A 15,605-nucleotide genomic window follows, 5' to 3' on the forward strand; every position below is an offset into this window, starting at 1 on the left:
GTTGCAATCCTAGATAACCTTCTTCACTGTCCACAATCCCACCAATCTTGGTGTCATCTGCAAACTTACTAACTATGCCTCCTAAATTCTCATCCAAATCATTAATATAAATAACAAATAACAGCGGACCCAGCACCGATCCCTGAGGCACACCGCTGGTCACAGGCCTCCAGTTTGAAAAACAACCCTCTACAACCACCCTCTGTCTTCTGTCGTCAATCCAATTTTGTATCCTGGCGGCCATTCTTCAGCCGTCTAGGCCCTAAGCTCTGGAATACCCTCCCCAAACCTCATCACCTCTCTACCTCTCACCTCCTTTAAGGTACTGCTTAAAACCTACCTCTTTGACCAAGCATTTGCTCACCTGTCCTAATATCTCATTCTTTGGCTCTGTCCATTTTTGTCTAATTACGCTCCTGTGAAGCTCCTTGGAATGTTTTACTACGTTAAAGGCGCTATATAAATGCAAGTTATTGTTATGCTACACAACCTTTCTGAATTAACTTTTTATGATTCTATTCTGTCAATACTTCAAAACCTTCCCATTCATTAAGCCACAATCTTAACTTTTTGATTATACCCATAACCCCCCACCTAGCTAAACAAATTCTGCACATGTTCAGGCATTTAAAATCAAAAAGCTGTTATTTTGGCCGCTAATTTCTCTGAGCCCCATTTTAGGATGGGCCGTGACTCAGGGTAGTTGCACAGACAAACATTATGGTAGTTCTACTGACCGTCCTGCCCTGTTACATCAGAAATAACAATGGGCATGAGAGTCCACTGCAATATTCCTAATACTTTCTGTACAAAACTTAGAAAAGCTCTGCTATGAAGTTCAATCCTTTTATATTGTCCAATAAACATCACGACTATAAAAGCTATGATGGTTATGAGGGACAGGCTAGATGGATCCAGGTGGCCTTCTCTTTCATATGAATGTCCATCGCCAAACTTGTTGCTACCTGTAAGAAATTTATGTTTGGCAAACCATTGATTCCCAATGACAGTACCCCTTTAAAGCTGAAGACGGTAAGCATGAATTTTCCACTGATATCTACTCCCAAGATCTATCCCAACTGGTAACGAGGCCGGTATCATCAAACAAAAAAAAGACAGTCTGTTCTTTCTTCAGCAACAGAATTATACTAGGAGCACAGCCAGTGAAGATTATGCTCTTCCAGATGCCTTTTCCCTTCTAAAAGTCCTGGAGTTGCAGATGACAAAGGTCTCTTGCAGCTCAGACACAGCCCTTTCCATTAATCCTCTGCGCTGTTGACAGATGATTTCGAGCATTTGCTGATGGCAGTTCGAGAGGTGTTTATGCGAACAGGAAGAGAAGAACCCAGCCTGTGTGAATGACAGACTAAGCTGCTGAGATACAACTATGAATAAAGAATATGCAAGAAGGTGGACAGTTATCAACACTCAAGATCACAAAAACATATTCTTGTATTGGAATCATTTAAATTATTTTTTCCCATTACGGTGAAAAATCTCACAATTTGGAAACCACCCATACCAATTGTCACTTACACTCGCTTTTTTCGAAATAACCCTGATAGGTGTCATGCCCCCAATTACCTCAGACCAGTATTTTTTTTTCAACATTCTGACTTCAAGTTAGTGATTGAATTAAGTTATTGAAACCATGGTATGCACATAGCCTTCAGAAAAAAAAAGAACTTATTTTTGTAATACAATTTTCATCAGCCAACACACTTTCCTGAGTAGCCTGTTATTACTGTGTTCTTAAACAGAGTCGCCTCACTGATTGGCAAGCAATTGTAAAGCTCCCTCTGCACTGTGTGGAGTGCAACACAATGCTGTTTTTGTGCTGTTGCTCTGTTCTAGAAGACAATCTAATTGTCCTTTACTAATTGATCGGTTATTGGCAGTGCTATTTACTCATTATATAATGGAGGATCTCTTGACTTGTAAACTAATGTGGGAAGCATGTTCATCTCAATCTTATTTCGGTTTAACAGCAGAATTATCAGAGGCACACTCCACAGCAATTCCTGAAATCAGACATTTTACAGACCCTTGAGGTCTAAGAAATAATTTGTTGCAGTTGTTCCCGCCATAGTTTAAACGCGAGAGTACGAGAAGTGAGAACACGAAAAATGTATTGTAATAAATTGCTTTTATTGATATTAAAAACAAAAGTACAATGATCGTGAATCTCGTCTTCCTCTAGTGTCTAGTGTTGGTTGAGTGCACATGTTAAATACATGACATTATATTAGTTAACAGGAGAGTACACCTTAACTGTTTCTGCTAAAACATTTTTTAAAAAAGTAAAAAGCTTTATTTAACTAATGCGATTGCCGATGTTTCCCTTCATGCTAGCTGATGCAAACGTTTGACAAGGAACTATGTTTTCTGAGTCCTATTTAAGTGATGTAATTTTGAGCTCATTTTCTTTTAAGAAAAAAACTGAAGCTTTCTGCTTTTGACGAAGCAATGGTGAATATACTGTAAAGTCACTCAAACCAGAAGTGATTCACAAAACTGATAAGAAAAGCTGTTAACACAATGTGGGTCGAAAAAACAAGAGATGAGCTGTAACCAAGTAATTGCACTTGATTATACCACGACGGACAGCAGTGAGCATGGGTACACATAGTTTCCAAAAAAAAAAAGAGGCCTGAGGTTCTCTGGCTGAATCAAGGCACCTCACAGAGGCTTCCAACACCAAACAACACTCATTGAGAGAGAGAGAGCGAGAGAGATGGAGAGAGGAGAAAAAAAAACTTTTTCTTTTCATTTTTTGGTACAAAGCATCTACGAAAGCTTTACTAGTACAAAATTAGACAAAATAGTTTATCTGTCTTTGCAGTTGCTCATCAGTGCTAAGTACATTATTTGGACCAATTTTCATATATATTTTACATAAAATAAATAATGCCTTTACGCAGTGCCATTACTTTTAATAGCTTGGCGGCTCAACACTGCAAGATATAGCTCAAGACTAATTCCAAAAAAGATCTGACCCTGGACACTAAGTATACGAGTTCAAGTATGTTTTCAAAGCAAAGCAAGTAACTACTATGAATAAGAAATAAAGTTAGTTGCAAAACATAGAAAAAATCATTAGAACACTGCTGTTTCCCTTTGATTTTGTCTCTTTTTTTTTTGTGCCTTTTGTCTTCTCCTTGCCTATCTTGCACCGCCAAAACCAAGCTAATTTTTTTTTTTACACGTTTCCTAAAACGGAAAAGTTCATTTCAAGTTCTGTTTGATGTTCGTGCATTTATCAAATCCCAATTCTTCGAGTCAGCTATTTTGCTTCTTTCAAAGCAAGTTAGCACCATAACACAAGTGTGTCTGTGACCACACTCAGCGTTCATCAGAAATAGTGCCGTTGAAAGAAAAATAATAAAAACATCGACGCAATCTGTGGCAATGCGAAACTGCACACACCACTGTCTTTAGTCCCTCACAGGTCCTCCTAATCTCATCTTGTTTAAAAAAGGTGCAGGATCTGGATGACACTAGGTATTCCACAAAGTGTTGATATCCCTTCTTGTACAGGTGCAGAACAATCGAGGACACATTATCTAGAATGCATCACATGACATTTGTATGTAAAACAAATCGTAGTCTGCGGCACGACCTCATTGGCCCAAACATCTCAGACGCTGTGACTTCTTTCGCCTACCAGGCATCGCCTCTACTGGGCTGCTTGAGTATCATTGCATTTCTTTGCTGGCTGATGGAAGGGGAAGGGAATGGGTGGGTGGGGTGGGGTGGGGGGGGGGGCGGAGAAATCAGTTGGAATGCCACAGAAATGACGTCGTGTACAAAGCTATAATCCCTGTCTTTTATCACAAGAAATGTGCAAATGTTTTCTTCATCATTCTTGACTGAAGTATTTCTTTGATGACGCTTGGACGTCAAGGGGTGGTTTGACAGGGAGAGTCAGAAGTGGCTTGTGCGTTTTGACGTACTGTAAGCTCTGGACTTCCTCAACTTGCCTCCTGAGCCTTTGGGCCATGAAACTTGGAGGAATGCCTCTTCGCAGACGCTGGGCAGATCGTTTTTGCCAGAAGTCATATTTGGAATACTTGGCAACCAAAGGCTTCCTAAAGCTTTCCTGCAATTGAAAACAAACAGTGTTAGCAACAAAGCCAATTACATTTTACGGTTATAACGGCATCAAAAGGCTATCTGATGTTCCAAGTCTCAGTTAACTACCGTGTCCCTATCGTTCACTGGCTTAGCACTGCCAGTCGCTTAACAAATGGCAAATAAGAACCACAGCATGAACTACTGTCAACTGGTAAACAAGGTCTTAATGAGATTGGAAAGGTTTTGTTGTTCCTTTCTGAACATCACCATTGGGGTATTTTTCAAAAGTTCATGGAGATATACTTTTCTGAGAACATCAAAAACAACAGCGCACTAGAGGTCAGAAGTTGCGCTGGGAGCATGGAGTCTCACTAGGTGCGGGTATGGGTCAAAGTTCAGGTGATGATCCTGAAGTCCCAAACCTGTCCCCACGCTTGTGTAAAGTAAGGCACCAAGCTGGCAGCGGAGCCTCACAACTTCTGTCCTTAAGATGCTGATGGGCATGAACATAGGCTGTGGGGTAGTCTGCTTTTTGCTCATTTGTGACAGGCCTCAAGTCTTATTTGCCAGCGATATAAAAAAAATTGTTAAACAAGCAGACTGGATGGAGATAAAGTGAGAAGGCAGGAAGATGGGTTTGAAATCAACCAAAACAGGGTGGGCTCGTTAGGTCAAATGGTCCTTTCCTGTTCCTACAGCAAAGTTGGCATCAAATCAACTGCCATGATCTTGCCTGGTAGGGCTCTGGATGAGATCAAAAAGACAGCCATGCTACTGAAAATAGCTTGGTCTTCTGGAACACTCTAGAGAGCAGGTGGCACATTGTGAACCCTGCCGGGGAACATCAGTTGAAAGGTCTCTTTCAACGGAGTCCTTTATTTTAAATGAAACAACCTCTTTAGTCTTGGATGCTCCTAATATTGTACTGGAGTTAAAAGATAAAAAGAAAGGCTTAAATCAATAGCACAGATGTTGAAAACAAAATGGTAATACTTTATATCACAGGGAAAACAGATTCAATTGATGTTACCTATACGACAAAATTCCTCCAATAAAGGCATACAATTAGTAACTGGAATTAGTCGTGTTTTGATCATTTGGTGAAAGTTTTATGTGTGCAATGAAAGAAAGGGGCTCTTAACTACTTAAGCTGGCTGAGGTATGTGTTCAAAATTATGAAGGATTTTGACAGAGTAAATAAGGAGAAACTGTTTCCACTGGCAGGAGGGTCGGTAACCAGAGAACACAGATTTAAGGTAACTGGCAAACGGACCAGAGGGGAGGAGATGAGGAGAATTGTTTTTAATGCAGGGAGTTGTTATGATCTGGAATGCACTGCCTGAAAGGGTGGTGGAAACAGATTCAATAATAACTTTCAAAAGGGCATTGGATAAATACTCGAAAAGGAAAAATATGCAGGGCTGTGGGGAAAGAGCCTGGGAGTGGGACTGATTGGATAACTGTACCACAGAGCCGGCACAGGCACGATGGGCCTAATGACCTCCTTCTGTACTGTATGATTCTATGAGGTATATCATGTACCCATCTGCCAGCAATGACACTACTAACACGCCAAGAGCAAAATGGTAAAGGCCGTTAAACCCAGTTCCATTTTTGTACATTTGCTGCTTTGTTTGTCAACCTACAGCATAATCACACGAGTTTCAGATTTTGGGAAAAATGAGTAAATTGTAATTAATAAACTCCATAAAGAAAAAAATCAGGTAAGATTTAGCTGACAAAATGATTTCAGGTTATAATATACGATAAGGAGAATTAAGGTGTGTTTTATATGGCTTCATAACTTTGTCAAAAAAAAATGTTTCGTCCTCGCCCACAGAGTTCTATAGGGTCAGCAATAAGGCCCACCAACAATTCAGGACCCATGATGTACTTATATGCATTATAGCAATAGTGTTCTTATTGGTTTTTATTGGCCCAGTTTGGCTGGGTTTTCCAAAAGCAGCCTCAAGGACACAGGGGCAAAGGGAAGCGGCAGGCACACAAAGACAGATGAAGGAAAACAGAAGACTGAACGGTACACTGCCGTTCCGAGGGAGCAGTAGGCCTTGAATATCTCAGCCTAGTCTGTCCAAAGGGAAAGCCAGGTGCCTCCCCTGGAAGTGGGGGCGGGGGGGGGCGGAGAAAGAAAATTAGCTGAATTAGAACATGCTCCTCTCAGATTTGCTCTGAAATATAGCAGCCCATAATTAACTGTACTGACAGTTTCTAATACCAATGTACCCAAGTAAGCTACAACAGAAATCCTTTCTAAAAAGTCAATAAATGTCATGGTTGGAGAGGGGGACGAATGACTGGAACCCTTTTCACCTGGAAATGGAGACCTTCTATCTGAGGGTAGCGGGCAGAAGTATACAATCGGTTTATTAACTACCCCCTGCAAAAGAACTTGCAGAAGGATGGCATGGTGGTGAAGAGATGTTGAGAAAATGGCTTTGAAAAAAATATATCACTTTACTGATGAAAGCAGCAATGAAACAACCGCATACCTTATTCGCTGATGGTAAAAGATTAAAAGGTGTGCCAGAGAGATCTCTCTCTTTCTTGACAGGTTTTGCGCAGTAGAGTTCTAGAAGGCCCAAGTCACAGCTGCGGAAGCAACATTCTTCGACTATTCCTCTGTTCTGTCTACGGCTATTGGATCGTCCAGTCGCTCTACCTGAAAAGGTGGGAGAGAAAAGATTTTTTTTATTTTTTCTTCCCTCTTCAGTAAAGAAAACTCCAGGAAGCTTCCAGTTAACACTGACTTTAATGCTGAAGAAAGAAACTAAAAAAGGTATGGATCATGCCAAAAAGCAGAGGCCACTTGACCTTGCCAACGCAGCAAAAAGAGGCATACAACGAAACAGAGGGGACGAGGGTTCCATGAACTATCTGGCATTAACTGTAGGATCAGAGTAAAAGATAACTCTGGCTGAGGTAATGGGCAATCACCTTTTATGTCAGTTCGCTATGAACTCTGTACTCATGTTAACTTTTTTCAGTAGCTCAGGGACTGCAGACAGTAATTATCCTTTTGGGAATCTCACTGATGACTGCATTCCTTTTTCTCAGGTTGTTGTAGATAGCATCACTTTCTGTCGTAGGTGCACGCAGAAAAACACTTAAGCCACATTGTTATGAGAGAGTCGCATTTCCGTGCAAAGGCTTTATCTTTCTCTTAAAAAGAAAGGCCCCTCTTCACATTGTTATTTTTTTCTTAACTGTACGTTCCTTCACTTGTGAAGATCTCCAGATGGTCAGCAAGATAAACAAGAATAGAGGCATGTTGATGCAAGACATAACTACACTATCATTGGTAACCAAAGTCCTACAAATTGGGGAATTTGTTAAAATCAGGCTGGATCATTCGTTTTAAAAGGCGGCCAACTCTGAAGACCAGATGCAATAATTGGGGACTCCAGACTAAAACTGTTACATGCAAAAAAACAAATTCTTCATTCCCGCAACCCCCCCCCCCTCCTTTCTTTTTCAGAGTATAGGTCCAAAAGCCTGGATCATTAAAAATGTCATTTAAATGAAAGATGGAATGCTGCAGCAGTATTACTTTAATCAGAAGAATGTGGAAATAAACAAGCACTCCATTGTGACTATCAGCAGAGTGGTTTAGCTTTGTGTCCTTGTCAAACTGAGTGAGAGAGTGAGAGAGAGAGAGAGAGAGAGAGCGCACATGCAAGAAAATTGTGCTTATTCAGCATAAGTGCAGGCTTGGAAATTGAGTTTATCCACAGTTCAAGACCCGAGTTTATGACACTGGTCACCTGTCTGCTAACTGTTCCTTTGCTCTATTACAATGAGGTCTGTAAGCAACAAATAGGAACTTTTTAAAGCAGTCAAGAGGTTTTTCATTGTACACTGAGCAAGCAGGCTGTTTGTGGGGAAATCAAAGTGCCGTCATATTTTGTTCAAGGATTCCTCAATGATTGGCTGCAAACACTAATGACATTGTATATGAAGTTTTTTTTTAAAATGATAAATCCAGTAGCATTTATTATTGACTAGCCCAATGGAAAGATCGTTAATAGCTTGTAGTTCAGGTATTTGAAGTACAGCAATAACTATTTTTTTAAAAAAGTATCCTGACCCCACCTATACTCTGAAGAAGGGGGGGGGGGGGTTGCGGGAATGAAGAATTGATTTTTTTTTTTGCATGTAACAGTTTTAGTCTGGAGTCCCCAATTATTGCATCTGGTCTTCAGAGTTGGCCGCCTTTTAAAACGAATGATCCAGCCTGATTTTAACAAGAGTATTCCACTCATCGGTATGTAGGAGTTTGTAGATTCATTTCCATCTGCTCAAAAGCAATCTTAATTTTGACTAACATGGCACTTCTGGGATGGCCACAGTAGCTCAGCAGGTGTGATTTGGAAAGTTACGAATCACAGCTTCTCTGGGCCCAGTGAGTGGCGCAGCCTATTCTCATAACGCTAACTTAAAAAGAGACATGCTTTTCCTATCATTATTACCTTGTAAGGCAACGTGATTTATAAACCATTCGAAAATCCAATCTTGTCTTACTTCCTTACTTTTCAGTGCGAGCTATTCCAAGTCAATGCAAGTAATGTCCATCGTTCTGTAAACCCTATCGATGGACAGAATTTTGTTCAATCCAGACTGTGGATCACACATAGCAACAGGAGTAGGCCATTCAGCCCCTCGAGCCTGTTCCGCCATTCAATGAGATCATGGCTGATCTATACCTCAACTCCCATTTACCCGCCTTGGTTCCATATCCCTTACCTAATAAAAATCTATGGATCTCAGTTTTGAAATTTTCAATGGCTGCCTGGAATCCAAATGAAGCATTTTTCTTTTTTTTGACTTCCAAAACTTTCAACACAATCCTGAATTTCGCACTGCTCATTTACATGCCCATTCTGTTTGCTTTGCAGAGCCTCAAGCACTAGTAGATGTGACACAAAATCACTAGAGTGAAGAGTGGATTGTCTTTAAGGAAGTCTTTTACCAAATGGCATTGCCACACCATCAAAATGTGGAACGGCTGTGGATCCAAGAGGAACCCTCTTAGCTTCGTATTCCCACCAAAAAAAATTGGACACCTCTGGCCTTGAAACAGAACCTTAAAAATTGGCAGACCCCTCAATACCTCCAAAAAGTAATCAGAGACATAGGCACTGTAATGGGAATTTAGCTTAGTGGACCCCCCTGCACCACCCCACACACAAAAAGTAATCATCAGATAACAAGAAAGGGTAATAAGAACATACTAAAAATTTTTAGTAACAGGAAAAAGCAATCAGACTCATCAAGCTTTACACCTATCAAATTATTTCTTTAGCTCCTGAATGTTCAGTATAAAAGTGGTTAACTTACTAAAGTAAAATCCTCTTTCGCCGCAGACAAACTGTAGCGTGTCCACCAGCTCACCACCACATAGTGTTTCAGCTGCAGTCACTCCATCTACGATATACATGGTGAAAGCAATGGAAATGAACAGCAGTTGTCTGGATGGGGACATTTTTCTGCCCTGGAAAGGAAAAAAAAAGTTAATCAGCTGAAGTTGTTGATTCCCAATAATCTTAAGATCCTGTACAGTACTGTAGTTTCCCCAAACCACCTCACCACGTGTTATGTTATTTCGACAGATTATAGCGTGCATATAGTAATGTCTCATTAACAGCATCAGTGACGGCAAATGTTTAATGTTAATAAGTGCAAATCCCCAGTTGCTCCAAAAAAAACAAATCAACTCAAAGCATGACCTTCATTTGTAAATGGATGTGATCAGATCTGACCCAAACAGTGTTAAAGAGTAATGTCATTACATTGAGTCCAAGTCAAGATATTATCCTTGTAACTTGAGCAGAATCGGAAATATGCATTCCAGTATCTAGCCCAGTCAAAGTTAGCGTGTTGTCTACAAGCTTTGATAAAATCACTTTGGTCTGCTACACTAAGAGTGAAACGGGAGAATGAAAACTGATTGCAATGGACTTTTTTTAGATCTGAGACGCACGTTATCTGTTCAGAACAGGTTGATGTTAATTCTTGAAACGGTGTAGATTATGTTTTTAAAAGCTCCCATCAGCTGCTCAAGCACCCACTGTGCACAGGACTACTATGGATGGTGTAAGTCAATTCTTTTGACCTTTTTTGACCTAATTAAGCTGATTTTGGAGCTAGTAACCAATGGTTACCAGCACAAATATGCAATCTGTGGCACTGTCCACGGTACCCAGCCCATGGTGTCGAATGGTGCAGACACCTTACATTGATGATTATCTGCAGTACAAAACTCCATGACAAAAATTGTTTTGGTGTGTGGAGGAGGGGGGGGGGGTGCAATCATGCTGATTATTATCTATAATTGCACTAGCAACAGGCTGTAGATTCTTTCACAATTCAATGTAAATCTGTGCAATTCCATTCAATTTACCTGATCTTTCTGTTTGAATAAATACTTTTTTTAAAAAAAAGCTTGCTTGGAGTAACAGAAATCAGTTAAAAAATACAATTTTTTTCTTTGGAAGAATATTACAAATACTTGTTAAGTTAAAGATACCACTGAGTGTAGAATGTAGATATAAAAGAGAAGCGGTTCTAAAATCTATGTCCCTTAGTTTGAATATGAATACAGGACAGGCTCCAGCAAATACTGATTTTTATAGACACATGTCATTACTTTTATTATACTGTTTTATGCTTAAATAACTTACAACAGTATGCTCCAGTGAAAGGTGACGTTTTCATGAATTAACTTTATGCTTTTCAACAGTTTTAAGAACCCCTCACAAATTGCATTTGCACTCATGTTTTAAAAAAAAGATTTGTACTGAAAATCCCAATGGAACCTTTAAAAATCTCAACAACTCCATGCATGAAACAGAAACACACGCCTGAGCAGTGTGTGTGTGTGTGTGTGTGTCATTCACAGAACTGTACTGCTGAGTTTCATTTTTTAATTCATAAAGCCCGATTGTCTTGGCAACTTAAAATTAGGGGGAGTCCATAAAATTACTTAGTTACAATTCTTTTGAAATAAAGTTTTTTTTTATAAAAAAAAGGTAATTATCTCAAGTCTAAACTAGATTTTTTTTTAAAAAATGGATATGGATTATAACGATGTATCAGAAATCATAGATCTGTTTCCTCCGGTTAAGGATATTACAGTAAAGTCAAAGCAGCGAGTCTAGCAGCACACAAGCAGGATACTAACGCTACCCAGTGGAACACGGTGGGAAACTCACCCCAGCCCAGACTGCGAACAGCAAACATAGTACAAAACAAGAAATAAGGGCATCAAATTACTTCTCTGTTCTCAGTGCCCGGGCTTGCATTATTCTCAATGCACTTCACACACTATTTTTTTAAACTGAAACACGTTTGAAAGCTGCTGTTAACGGAGAGACAACAGTCGAAGAAACCGGTTGAAAGGGCTGTTGTATGCATAACTTTTTTGTCCACCTCCCCCCATCGTTTTTCTGTGCAAAAAGTGCAACAATATTTTTTAAAACAAATGAGACGAGAAATGCATAACAAGTATTTTTTTTTAAATGCGCCTGAAGCAGCACACTTATTCTCTCTTGCAGTACGTCCCCCCTTCCCAAAAAGAACTTACCCCAACAATGAAAGTGGTTCTGCAATAGTTGCAACTAAACATAATGTTTTTCTTTTTTTTAAAAAAAAAATCGATTCGATTTCTTTTTTTTTTCGGGTGAAAAAAATAATCGATTTCTGCCTAATTCCTTCGTTACCTTAACGGAGTTGTCGCTGCAAGCTGAGTCTGCACAGGTCGGGCAGAGAGCTGGGCATTTGGGATCCATTGTACGGCGTTTGTTGAGACGGGGGAGGCGCACTTGCCAGCTGAAGTTGCTTTAAACGCTGCTCCAGAGTTCAGGAGACAGACAGAAGAGAGCTCCCGCGCTCCTTATATACCCGCAGCGTGAGCCGCCAGCACGCACGCTCCGAGGGGTCACCGCCGCTACAGCAGCACTTGGTAAAACCTGGCCAACTCCGTCTGCACGAGCAGCCCAGCGCTTGGCTTCTTCCAAGCCACTGCAATAAATTGGCTTTTTTGAAAATATGCAATTTTTTTTTTCTTTAATGCTTTTTTTTGTTTTGCAAAGATTTTCAGTTGTGCGTTTTAATGATGTTTTATGTGTGTCAGACCTGTCATTTCACTCATTTAAGAGTGGCAGTCACTCATTTTGGGTTAAAAATTAATATTTTGATGCTTACAAAATATAGCCTACTCCCCTCCCCCCCTCCCCCTCAACTGTTTAAATGAGGTTCTAATCCATCACTCTTGTTTAACATAATTGTCACTCCCTAACATTTCTCATTATGTTGACAGCTTTTGATAGGGTTTTTGGCAAGTGCACAATGAAAGGGAGGGGGCAGAGTAGGGGCGGAGCAGGAGGTGGGATTGTGGACCGAGTTCTGATTTTTTTGCTATTGATGAAAGTTCCTTAATAACTAACGATTATCACGAGATAAGGGAAGTGGGGATAGACTTTTTTTTTAGAGAAACAGACTTTTTTCAAAAAAAAAGAAAAAGAGGGACTTTTAGTGTCTGGTATGCATTTTAGAAACTTCTGGCCAACACACTCAAAAACCAGAATGATGGATTTAAAACTGCATGGATGACAACCCTAAACTGTGATAAAGGAGTTCTCTCTCTTACTCTCACTCACTCACTCTCACACACACATACCACACATATAAATACCTTTGCCATAGTTTGTTGGGATAATAAAGGTTTGTTCTGGAGATAATTCATCGTAGTAATGTTTTGACAGGGCTATTATTGCTTTTACTACAGGATGTTTAGAAAGCGAACAGTGGTCAGGCTCCTGTTTTTACTGTTTAACTGTGGGATGTTGAGGCATCAGGTGGTGGTAGAGTGGGAGATTCTACAATTGGCCTCTGCTCCTGGGCGAGGGAGGGGGTGGAACAGTGGGAATGGGACAGGATTCCCTGCTCCTGATTGCCATCCAGTGACTCCTGCTGGAAATTTGCATGTATGGTTCCCGCTCCACCAACTCCTCAATTTTAAAATTCTTGTCCTCGGCCCTCGTCCCGCCCTATATCTGTAACCTCCTCCAGCCCTACAACACTCCGAGAACTTTGCGTTCCTCCAACTCTGGCCTCTTGTGCATCCTCCACTTCCTTCGCCCCACCATTGGCAGCCGTGCCATAAGCTGTCTGGGCCCAAAGCTCTAGTATTCACTCCCCAAACCTCTCCACCTCTCTGTCCTTATTTAAGATGCTTAGGACCTACCCCTTCGACCTAGCATTTTGTCACCTGTCCTAATGTCTCCTTCTTTGGCTCGGTATAAATTTTTGTCTGATTACGCTCCTGCGAAGCGTTTTGGGATGTTTTATTATGTTAAAGATGCTATATAAATGCAAGTATTTCAGATTTCCAGCATCCGCAGTATTTTGCTTTTGTTATATAAATGCAATTCGTTGTTGTATGTTGGCTGGGCGAGAACAGGATTTGGCTCAGCTGGGCTGCCTACTAGGGTCAGAGTGAGTCTTGCACCACCCATTACACGTGGTGAATGGCAAGGTACCAGAGGGTACCTGGCACATGTGGAACTGTACCTTGGCACCTTCAGGAAACGAGAAAAAATCGGGCACAGGACATAAACAAAAAAAAGTGTTTTTCCGTTGCCTTACGGTTTGACTATTTTGACTTGATGGTATTAAATTTAAAAACCTTTTTCCTAAAATAACCCAGAAATCAAAAAGACAGAGGCCTTAACCTGTCATGCCTCAGATAAAATTGGCGAGGCGAGGGTAAGACTGGGTCTAGCCCATTCTACCTCATAATCTCACTGAAATTCATTAATGAAACTTGGCAACTCTATGGTTTTGGGCTATAGACTACTAACGTTTAGAAAAGTTCAAACTGTGTAATTTCCCAATACTTTTAATTTGAGCCCATATATTAAGAAAAAAAAGAAGGGTTTTGCATTTATGCAGCACCTTTCACAATTCAGGATGTCCCAAAGCACTTTACAGACAATGACGTATTTTTTGTGGTACATCTGGTTTTGGGCAAGTTTAGTCATTTTTGAAGTAATAGAAAGATGAAAATGTAAAGATCATTAAGCTTGTTCCTAACACTTTTCCTAGTGGTGTTTTACCTCATCTTCAGTTTGATCAGTAAAATTACAAATTTTTTGATATTTACAAATGGAATTACCGATTAACCTCCTCCAGCCCCATGGTCCATCATACACCCTATGGTCCATCATACACCCCATGGTCCATCATACACTCCATAGGGTATATAATGGAATATTGGGTATATGATGGACCATAGGGTGTATGATGGAATATAGGGTGTACACCCCATGGTCCATCATACACCCAATATTCCATTATATACCCTATGGTCCATCATACACCCAATATTCCATTATATACCCTATGGTCCATTATATACCCTATGGTCCATGATACACCCTATATTCCATCATACACCCTATGGTCCATCATACACCCTATGGTCCATCATATACCCTATATTCCATCATACACCCTATGGTCCATCATACACCCTATGGTCCATCATATACCCTATATTCCATCATACACCCTATGGTCCATCATATACCCTATGGTCCATCATACACCCTATATTCCATCATACACCCTATGGTCCATCATATACCCTATGGTCCATCATACACCCTATGGTCCATCATATACCCTATATTCCATCATACACCCTATGGTCCATCATACACCCTATATTCCATCATACACCCTATGGTCCATCATACACCCTATGGTCCATCATATACCCTATATTCCATCATACACCCTATGGTCCATCATATACCCTATGGTCCATCATACACCCTATATTCCATCATACACCCTATGGTCCATCATATACCCTATATTCCATCATACACCCTATATTCCATCATATACCCTATATTCCATCATACACCCTATGGTCCATCATACACCCTATATTCCATCATACACCCTATGGTCCATCATATACCCTATATTCCATCATACACCCTATGGTCCATCATACACCCTATATTCCATCATACACCCTATGGTCCATCATACACCCTATGGTCCATCATACACCCTATGGTCCATCATACACCCTATATTCCATCATACACCCTATGGTCCATCATATACCCTATATTCCATCATACACCCTATGGTCCATCATACACCCTATATTCCATCATACACCCTATGGTCCATCATACACTCTATGTTCCATCATACACCCTATGGTCCATCATATACCCTATGGTCCATCATACACCCTATATTCCATCATACACCCTATATTCCATCATACACCCTATGGTCCATCATACACCCTATATTCCATCATACACCCTATGGTCCATCATATACCCTATGGTCCATCATACATCCTATGGTCCATCATACACCCTATGGTCCATCATACACCCTATATTCCATCATACACCCTATATTCCATCATACACCCTATGGTCCATCATACACCCTATATTCCATCATACACTCTATATTCCATC

At 40.4% G+C, this 15,605-nt stretch overlaps 1 protein-coding gene across 1 annotated transcript; it reads right to left on the bottom strand.

The window, feature by feature from the left end:
- Positions 1-2,129: 2,129 nt before the first annotated feature.
- On the bottom strand, positions 2,130-11,947 carry LOC137327856 (insulin-like growth factor II). Its single transcript, XM_067993720.1, has 4 exons — positions 11,811-11,947; positions 9,430-9,583; positions 6,585-6,754; positions 2,130-4,099 (listed from the first exon to the last, which is right to left on the bottom strand). The coding sequence occupies exons 1-4, from the start codon at positions 11,877-11,879 to the stop codon at positions 3,860-3,862; spliced, it is 633 nt and encodes a 210-aa protein (XP_067849821.1). The 5' UTR covers positions 11,880-11,947; the 3' UTR covers positions 2,130-3,859.
- Positions 11,948-15,605: the final 3,658 nt, after the last annotated feature.

The sequence above is a fragment of the Heptranchias perlo genome, chromosome 12 (assembly GCF_035084215.1).
Source record: "Heptranchias perlo isolate sHepPer1 chromosome 12, sHepPer1.hap1, whole genome shotgun sequence".
NCBI lineage: Eukaryota > Metazoa > Chordata > Chondrichthyes > Hexanchiformes > Hexanchidae > Heptranchias > Heptranchias perlo.